This window comes from Solanum dulcamara, chromosome 3 (assembly GCF_947179165.1).
Source record: "Solanum dulcamara chromosome 3, daSolDulc1.2, whole genome shotgun sequence".
Taxonomy (NCBI): domain Eukaryota; kingdom Viridiplantae; phylum Streptophyta; class Magnoliopsida; order Solanales; family Solanaceae; genus Solanum; species Solanum dulcamara.
This window is the reverse complement of record NC_077239.1, coordinates 4,730,476-4,741,043: the sequence shown is the minus strand read 5'-3', so window position 1 is coordinate 4,741,043 and position 10,568 is coordinate 4,730,476. Positions and strand designations below refer to the sequence as shown.

Here is a 10,568-nt window from a genome sequence, read left to right as displayed (position 1 = left end):
ATTTTGAAAACTAAAAAATATATATTAAGGATAAATTAATAAAATACTTGATCTATAAGTCCAAAAATCATAAGTTGGGATGATCAATAGCATGTTTGTTCAAACTTCTAAAATTAATTTATTTTGTAAAGTACGTTTTAAAAAAGTGGCAAGACAATTTGTGGTTGAGTAGTTAATTCAAAAAAACACTTTTGTACGATAATTAATGTTCGGTCAATTTTAAAAAGTGCTTTAAATGTTGCGTTTGGACATGCAATATGAAGTAGTGGTTTCATATCAACGTTTGCAATTTGGGATTATGATTTGAAATCATGACTTCATATCTCAAATTCTCCAAAAATTCAAATCATATTTCAAATCTTTTAGATTATGAAACTTGACCCATAAGTTTATATTTTGTAAGAAATTCATTATTTTAACTTTTGCAAAAAATAAAAATAAAACTCATAATCAACGTGAAGAGATTGTCCATACCATGTGGAAGAATTATATTAAAGTATAACTAGTTACTACTACTATTGACTAGTGAATCTTTATAAAATTAAGTGTTTTTAAAAAAGTAATCGCAAACATTTATTTATAAAAGAAACATAGAGATATGTGATTTATCAATGCTTCGGGATATTCTGACATCTTGTTTATGAACTATGATTTTCTCATTTGGTAAGATTTTATTAGATTAGAATTTTTTTTGATAGTTTTCACAACTTGTAGAGTTTTCATGTTTATAAGAAAAATACAATTTAAAAAATTATAATTGCATGTCCAAATAAAACTTCAACTTCACATCAATATGATTTCATATCGCACTACCAAACAGGCCCCAATTGTATTTTCTCAAAAGGTTTTCAAAAGAAATGTTCTTTTTTTTAGTCCGTCTCAAAATGAATGTCAACTTACTATAATTTGAAATAATTTAATATTAATTTTTTTTTACCCTAAATAAAATAATTTCATTAACACAAATATCTAAAAATTATTTTAGACCAAAGTTTTAAAAGTCTTAATGTTTTTCTTAAATACCGTTTCAAGTTAAAAGGTGAAATAAGATGGAAAGAGTACTAAAAAAACACCTCACTTTTCAAATACAAGCACTCTTTAAAAAAGAAAAAAAAAACACATTTGACCTCCCAAAACACGATCCAACTTGCGCCTTTTTTTTTTTTGGGACTGATTTTAGCTTATAAGCCATTTAGATGTTTACCAAAGGCGTAAATAAGTTAAAAATATTTATAAGCTATCTTACCAAACATTTTATTAATAGTATTGAGCTATATGATATAACAGATAAGTGCTCTTATTAAGCAACTTATTTCAATGTAAACCTATTCCAAAGACTTCTTTCAAGCTGTTCTGTACAAATCAATTGCAGCTTCAAATATCTTTCAACGTATAAGGAAAATCGCCTGTAACATCTACGAACAACCAATAGCCAATAACCTGAAATCTTTGTACACCTAACAATTGACAAAACTGTATCTGGAAGATCGAGTCCTTCGACGTTTCAAGAGGTAACTAAAATTCTTCTGACCATTACTGATTGCTTCTGAACCTCCATCCCATGGGTCTTACCAGCCACTGTTAGAAATTGCAAGCATTCAGCACTTATTCCACCTTGTTATCCTAATAAACCAAAAGATCCAATTGTTAAAAAGGTCACATCCAAGAGTAAATAATATTTTGCATTACACAAATAACTTTAGAATTCCTTTTCAGAGATACTCAAGTCTACAAGAATGTGAGGAAACATGGCAGCCACAAGTCGGAAAACTCTGTTACTGCTGCCAGTAGCTAAAGCAGCAATTGAGGATCTGGATGTGACGTCCTCTAAATAAAACTATGGTAATGACCAGTGCATGTAAAGAAAAATTTGCTAAAAGTAATAACTCATTCACTTACTAGAAGTCAGGTGAATAATACTCTCTATGCTTGATTGTTTTCATGAAATTTAGACCCTTCTTGTTTCGTATAGCCTCTCAAGATAATGATACTATATGATAATTTACCAAACTGGTTATCAAATGAACTATCATATTTGAAATGAAATGTGTTCAGATAAAAAATAAAAAAAAGTTGTGCTAAAAAGATCCATTTCAATTGGTTCCTGTCTAGTTGTCTATCCTTGGTTATTTGGAATGGTTTGCTTTTTCCCACAAAAAATTGATTTGAACTGCCTTTTTTTTATCTGCATTGTAGCCAATCCCATCCAAAAATTGTTCCAACAGCATCCCTTTCTAAGTTATCAGCTCAGAAAGGATGGTTAAATCATCTATTAGAAAAATTTGAATAGCTACCTTTTTAACCCACCACAATGTTAATTCGCCAAGATACAGAAGAAATCACATTAGGCAACGAACAAATTGGCATCAATACCACCTCAGAACATCAAGCTTAGAAAGGCAGTCCTTGTAGGCTATTAACATCCCTCCCTATTCTTCTCAAACACTAGAAATGCATATTGACATCAAAGTTTTACCCAATCAACTGACCGGAAGACAGATTCTTTACTTAAAGACAATTCGGGCACTACAATGTTAAGAGGGAAAAATTCTTCATTTGGAAATGAATGATATTTACACACTACATTGTAAAGAGAAAGAGGGACAGACACCATGGCAATTAATTTATTCCATCCTCAGCTACCCAACTCCCAACTCACCCAAAAACAAGGGGACAGAAAGATAGAGAAGAAAAAGGAAAAGATGGAACTTACTGTATACTGTGAACAATCTTTGGCTGCATGTGATATCTCATTAACAGTTGAATCACTGAACCCATTACTTGTATCATGCTTCTCTTTGTTGAGTGCAAACTGAAGCTGCTTCTCCACAGACTTAAAGATAGATGTCCGTTTAGACCTTAATCGATAGGGAGGAGAGGCATTAAATGCTTGACTGTTGTACAGACCACCATTGAAAGTATTTCTTGAAGAAACTCCATTATGCATGCTAGATTTGTCTGAGCTGCCATATTGGATCTCGTCACGCGCATCAATAGGTTTTTCCTTACAGAAATCTCCATCTGACTTATCCATTTTATTAGTTGGCGTCGAAAGTTCACCTTGAGTCTTTCTTTTCCTTAATATCGAAGGCGTATTTGGGAAGCTTCTAGCAGCAATTCTCAGTACAGATTCAGGAGTTTGTGCACATAGACTATGGCCCTTTGTACTAGGTGGAGTGAAGAAACCATTTGGTGATGGACTTGGACTTGCATCAGATTCACATTGTGCCCAGCAGATATTTAGAAGATCTGAGTCCAGTGGAATACAACTTTCTGACCTTGGTGGTTCATAGCATAACATACCACATGTAGGGATTTCACGAGGAAATGGTGGTTCAAAAACTTGTAATCGACCTACTGCACTATCTATGCTCCATCCTTCATACCTGTTTTCTGGTTCTGTACTTGGTTTCATGTGTTGAATAGCATCTTCTTCTGGTGATTGAGATTCCAACCTGACGACTTCAGAATCAGTGGGCTCAGTTTGAGGACCACCATTGGAAGCACTGATTTCTGCCACCTGCCATCCATTTTCTATTTTACATGTATCTGTAGTTCCTGATGAAACTACTTCAGCTCCTTCTGATGTTTTATTTGACCAAACTAGCAACTCTTCAGCTTTAGCTGTTCCAGTAGCAGGTGGAAGGTTTCCAGTAGCTACATAAAAGTCCAACTTTTTCTTCAAGGAGCTGTTCCAATGATTCTTGATACCATTATCAGTCCTGTGTATAAAATTAGGCCCAGGAATAAGAAAGAATTAAAGTTAAGAGACATAGGGGTCGTTTGGTAGAGTGTATTAGCAAAATTAATGCATGCATTAATTAGGTGTATTAGTAGTACCTTGTTTGGTACACTTTTTCATATTATGTACACTCTATTGTGTATTAAGGTGTGTATTACTAATACCATGGATTTCTAGGTATTAGTAATGCAAGGGGATTTAATGCATGCATTAATATGATTAAAGACCCAGTTACCCCTCAAAATCTTTTTTACATCTTTTCCACCATAATTGTTGAGGATATTTTTGTAAATAAATATTTTATGCTATGCATGCTATTTTAAATACACTAAACCAAACAATGCATAAGAAATATTCTATCTATAATGGAGGAAAAGTCTTGCTTTAACTTCAGTACCTAGCCATCTTAAGAGCCAAACTCAGGGCCAATGATATTTTCTCTACTCATTGGGACATAGACAACCCGTATGATCATTGGGGCAAACATATCTTAGATAAAAGTAAAATAACAAACATTACGTTCTTAGCCCTTGGTCCTCAACCTTAACAACTAAACTACCCACTACCCTCTACCCCATGTGCTTTATAAACATATAGATGAGGTCTTTGCAGTATGGACCCAAGTCACATTGGACAATTAGAAGCATCAGCAACTGTCTTAATAAGCTTATTTCATTAGCTCCTTGATAGTGGCATTTTTTTCAGCGGAAAGGAAGAATAACTGATCAGAAGCTTCTGATACAATCTTCAGGAACCTTTTTTACTCCCTCTGTCCCAAAGGAATTACTGGTTCAAGAGTTTAAGAGTCAAACCTTGTAATCTTTTGGGGTGATTTCTCACATCAAGTGCTTGATCTTTGAAAAGAAATTTTGACATATTACAAGCTATATAGAAGTGTTGGACTAAACCATAGTCATACAAACTATTTAAAAGTTAAAAATATTTAGGAAATGTTGGACTAAACCATAGTCATACAAACTACTAATATATTACGCGACCGAGTAAGTTTTAATAAAAAGGCTTCAATATGGAAGCCATTCAGATCTCTTTATTCAACTGAATGAAGAAACTATCAATTCTTTATGCATTATTACCTTCCCGGTAGAACTTTAGCAATTTCAGCCCACTTGTTACCATGGATCCGATGAGCATCTATAAGTGCCCGTTCCTCCTCTAGTGTCCAAGCATCTTTTTTGATATTGGGATTCAAATGATTGTGCCATCTGATCAAATTTAAAGCAATAACAATTAACCCACAACAACCAACCACATAGTAGGCTTTATTATCTGACAAACTGTCAGACAAACAAAGACAAGTGCCTAAAAATGAACTTGAGAACAATGAAATCAATATGAATTTTAAGAGCCTCGTGAACACAAAGCACTTGTATCGGGAGCAAGATAGATAGATACGCACTACTGAAGCTATAGCACTTACAGCTAACAACAGAAGGAAAGTTATCAGCAGATTAACTCTTACTAAGTTGGTAATAAATCAAAAGAAGGCAAAGCTGGTCGTAAAACAATTAACCTTCATTAATACAAGAGCTTATTCAGTGGAACCATAGCAAAGACAACACATTACAGGTATATATGCAAACTATTTCTGATCATACCTCTCACGACATTGCTTCCCTATTCGACCAGTCAATGATTTAGCTATGACAGACCATTTTATAGGCCCATACTTAGCGACCAGTTCAATGATCTTATCATCCTCCTGTTAACAAAAAGTTGAAAAGCATCAGGAATCATCCAGAGAGTCTAATCACAATTCAGATTATCCTATTAACACAGAGGGCAACTAAAAAGTAGAAAGCAAACAAACCTCCCGAGTCCAGGGTCCTTTAACAAGTTCTGGATTGATGACCTTCTGCCAGCGATGCAGACATTGCACTTCTGATCTATCCGGGAAGAACTCAGCTGCAAGTGAATCAATATTTGGCTAAATTCACATTTTCATTTACATGGATACAATATGTTAACCCATGAAACCAAAAGAATCCATCATACACAAGATGATAACCACTTGGACTGACTTACAAATTGGTCAAAAAAGTTAAAGACTTCAGAGATCAACGAAGTCAAAGATCTATCCTTTGATACAAGGCTATAATTTCCTGCTACCAAGCACCCAAGAGACTAGGATTCAAATCCTAACAGAGACAAAACACTAGATGATTTCTTCCCATCTAACTATGCCTTGGTGAACAGAGTTACCCGATACCTATGTTAATGGAAGGTAGCAGTAACCGGATACGTCTAGGACTCTATGTATGTATAAGCCGACCTGAAAACCACCTCTATGAAAAAATAAAAATAAAAAATTCCAGCCAACAACTAGTAATCTAAGTTTGAAGAACATCAATATAGACTTCATAATTTCCAAATTCTCAATTCTATTTCAAATTACAAACACAAATCTTTAAGGGTAAAGTCTGAAATTTGAAAAGAAAAGTGTGCGAGAGAGATAGGGGATGACTGTAATGATATCTAATTGGAGAAGAACCAAATCTTCCCATGTGCTATTCGGAATTGCTCAATTTTGTCCTAACGCCTATGGTCCATTCATTCCTTTGCAATTACTAAATCCTTTGTACTTGTCCTCACCATTAACAGAGCTCCATCGTAAAATGGGTGGACACTACACGTCCAAATTTTCCAAAAGAAAAGGTCCAAATTTACCCCAAAACTTTTGACTAGGGTTTGAAATCACCTTCAGATTGGAGCTCCGTGAGCTCCGTTACGGGGAAATAATGAAACTTTTTCCTAATGGCATGGTAAAATTAAACCAAAAGTCTAATGGAGGGCAAAGTTTCTGAATGTCAAATACTACATCGGTGAATTTGACCCCTTTTCCCTATCCAAATTGCATAAACAAATGCCTAAATCTAAGCAACCAAATCATACAAGTAATGATATGTATGGATATATTGACTTGGCATGTCATCAAAGATGCACTAAGAACATTATGGCACCCAAACATACATATATCAAAAGTTCATATGGCAATATATTCATGACTACAACCAACCAATGATCAAGTACATTGAATGTGATCATCAAATAAGTCATATAGCAATATTTCCACATCAGATACCTATTTAATTCAAAGCATCTAGACATGTCAAGGTGAACGAAGTTGCCTCATTAAAAGCTAACACCTGCATCACGATATTGTTCTATTTGTTATTGTTACTAAAGAGACTAGCTAAGAGATAATACCTATTTTCTTCCAACATTTCCCTCTGTAAACTGAAACAGCCCTTTTCAAAGTATCATCCTGTGGCAAAGGAGATTTTATCTAATCAACACATAATTCCAAGGAGCAAAACCAAAAGCTGAACTTTCTGTTTAAAATAAAAGAAGCAATTATAAAGAAGTTCCAACTGGTGCACAATAACAATGATACTGAAGGAGTGAGGGTTGTACAAGCATCAAGAACTCTACATTCACAAATCATTATGCCAAAATCAAACTGTTCCAGTATTCTACCTTTTACTAGTAACAGCCAGTAGTATTCACTGTCGAAAACTTGAAATTATTTAAATTGTGATAACTTATCTTAGGCTTTAAAGCTATGAAGATATCTTGCAAAAAAGATTATTCATTAGAAATATAAAGAATTCTTTTCACCTCCTCAGGAGTCCAACCACCCTTTGCTCGCCTTATTGGACCAGTGGTTCTCCTGCAAAATTCACACAAAACAAGCAGAAAATGTTAATTTTAAATTTTCATCCAGGACTTGAGAATTAGCACAAAATACATGATATCAAAGAATCCCTATAGTTGAGTAATTTGCTTCAAGTGATTTTCAGTCTGATTTGGCTGATTGTGGACCAGGACATTTTCAGTAATAGTTCTAATAATAAGCTTGATAGTTATGCAAAGTTCAATCACTTTCTTATGTCTCGAAAATGGATTCCACTCAGTTTGTCTCTTGTTCACAACATTCAACTATGCCTCCATTACAAATTCATTAGGGTTGGGGCTAATGAACTCTCTGCATGCACTAGCTCTATTTAAGTTCATTATTCAAAGGATTCATCATAGTTAAACTAGTTATTATACGTTGATTAACAACCTACCGCAATCCTCTTCCTTTATCCAGGGTGTGAACCAGCTATACTATGCTCGCTCACGCGTACATAGTTAGTTCTAATCTTATCTAAATTAAAGCGCGAAAATAATTAACTATAATGCAACAAGATGCACAGAGATACCAGTTTGGAAGATCCCAAACTATCAGCTGAAGTACTAAAAGAAATAATCATGAATTTTGTTATTGTTAAAACCAATTATGAACCAAACTTTACGAGGTGAAATTCTAGTTTTGTTACCCAGCTAAACAAAATTTCTCCACTATGTTCAGCATGACTGCTTCACTACTATGTTTTCCTTTCCATACTTGATTTTATTATCCTTTACTTGATCTGACGATCTATCGAAAATAGTAAATCTACCTTCACAATGTAAGGGTGCGGCTGCATACAATACACACTACCCTCCCCAGAACCCATTTATGAGATTACACTTAGTATATTGTTGTTGTTGTACCAAGCTAAACAAATTTAGCAAATTAAAAAAAAATACCTGTGAGTTGGTGATGCAGGGGTTGGGCTAGATACTGCTGGTGACCTTAAAGTAACACTACCACTATTTTCAGAAACCGACGAACTCGAAGCAGCAGCTGATTGCTTATTCTCAGTACAGCACTCCTCTACCTTCAATTCATCCATCTTCCTCTTACCATAACCTTTATAATAACCAATTAAATCCCACAATCAATTGAAAACATCAGCAAATCAATAAAAAAAACTTCAACAAATTCAAAGATAACAAATACCCAACTAAGTAAAACTCATAAAAATCCCAATAAGTAACTTTATTACACAATTACTTGGAATATAAACAATCCCAGATCCCACAACCCCATCTTCATATCAAACAAGAAACAACCCAATCCCAAAACTCAACACCCATCAAAAAAATAACCAAAACCCAATTGAAATTAACCGAAATCCAGTTGAATTAGATGAAATCAAAGCTAAAATTGATGGAAAAAACGAAACTTTTCACGAAAAATTCAATAATCCAACAGTAAACAAACCTCAAATTAGCAGAAAAATGACAAGAAAATCAGCTAAAACTCATCGAAGATCGAACCCTTTGAACCACAAAAGCAAAAAATAATAATCTTAAGAGTTGCTAGTGAGAGAAATTGAGAAAACCTTTGCCCGTTGAATGAAAAAAAAAAGTGTATATTTCTTCGTAATATTATAAAAAAAATATATATATATATATATATTTGTACATAACGAATATATGGAGAAAGGGTAATTGACGGTGCCGTTAATTAGTCGTTACGTTTTTGTGCTTATGGAAATGGAAGGGATGTGAAAATAGAGTAACGGCGTTAACGGTTTTATTGGGGTACGTTAAGAGACAAAAGTTTGAACATCAAACGGCACACTTTTGAGGGATTAATAAATGTGGAAAGCTTTGTTCTTAGTGGTGTTTACCCTTCCCGGGCAATTGTTGACCGTTAGATTAGAAATGAGTGGTGGAGATTTAATTCCGAAGCGGATGATCCGGTAGGACTCAATAGATTTGGCTAAAAAAGATGTGTGACATTTGTGCTAGTCATGAATTCTTTTATAAGACTTCAAGAAATAACTATCAAAATTTCGAGAGTAGAAGAGAATAAGCTTTAATTGGAGCAAATGTTAGGTCTGTTTTGGGAGCATTTGTCTCCTTTCGACTTCTCAGACCGTTGCAAATATGATGTAATGTATTCGTGATTCTAGCAATGGCACGAAAGATGAAATAAAGATTTTCTATATCCTTGTGGTTAGTGTAGAACAACCACGACAAAGAAATTAACCTCGGTTCTTTCTGTTGATAGATTATCTTGATGAAAAGTGTGAATCTCTTTCGTTGTAGTGAACATTCCTAACTCTCTAGTGTGGCATTTTATTTTTCACCTATTGAAATAAGGCCACCCTTAATTGCAAGCAAGGAGCTAATTCATCCAGAACTCAGTTGAATAGCTAGATCGTGAACAATCAATCATCATACTGTCAAAAGTGAATAGGTTCAATTTGTAATTCTATCTGTGCCATTTGATTTAGATTTTGATATCTAAAAAGAATTCATTCGAACCTTTGATTCAAAGAATTGTGCTCCCCTTACCTCATCCCAACCCCTCCACTCCTATAAAGCTTTGTTGTGTGCAGTAGCGTCCTTTATTTCGTGTTGATTTTTAATTTATGTCCCTCATAAAAAAAATTGTGCAGCATAAGCATATATTTTTGTATCGTAATATTTTTAAGTTATTTCCCACATGATTTCACTTTCTCAAAAACTTATGTCACAAGTTCAGCTGCTAAAGCGAAAAAATTAAAACTCAACCCAGTTTAATGGCAAGTCGGGCAATTTCAACCTTATAAGTATTTTTCAGCATACTACACATGTGATAAAAACCAAAATACTTATTTTTCAAAATCAAATCAAAAATCATAAGATGATCATCCTAACTTATAGCTTTTCCGCTTATAAGCACTTTTATTTTCATCAAATATTTTATTAATTTATTTTCCCCTTCATTTTGTTCGTTGTTTATTATTTCTTTACAATGATACTTTTAAAGTTATAATTTTTGACAAAAAAATATAAGGGTATTTTAGTCATTCTAACATAGAATAACTTATCGATATTTTTTTACTACTTACATCAATAGCTTATTAGTGGTTCCAACACTTTTATTGAAACACTACTACAACAACTACAATAAATCCATTGTGTAACCCCACAAGCAAAGTATATA

General features: G+C 33.9%; 1 protein-coding gene across 2 annotated transcripts; it reads right to left on the bottom strand.

The window, feature by feature from the left end:
* Nucleotides 1-1,274: 1,274 nt before the first annotated feature.
* On the bottom strand, nucleotides 1,275-9,012 carry LOC129882253 (transcription factor MYB3R-3). 2 transcript variants are annotated; one of them, XM_055956457.1, is made up of 9 exons: nucleotides 8,974-9,012; nucleotides 8,336-8,498; nucleotides 7,379-7,430; nucleotides 6,968-7,025; nucleotides 5,571-5,665; nucleotides 5,359-5,462; nucleotides 4,837-4,965; nucleotides 2,714-3,722; nucleotides 1,275-1,623 (listed from the first exon to the last, which is right to left on the bottom strand). In XM_055956457.1, exons 2-9 carry the CDS (start codon nucleotides 8,479-8,481, stop codon nucleotides 1,606-1,608), a joined length of 1,611 nt encoding a protein of 536 aa, XP_055812432.1. In that variant the 5' UTR covers nucleotides 8,482-8,498; nucleotides 8,974-9,012; the 3' UTR covers nucleotides 1,275-1,605. The 2 variants fall into 2 exon arrangements, with proteins under 2 accessions (XP_055812432.1, XP_055812431.1); XM_055956456.1 differs by having other exon boundaries at nucleotides 8,853-9,000.
* Between the last annotated feature and the right edge of the window lie 1,556 nt (nucleotides 9,013-10,568).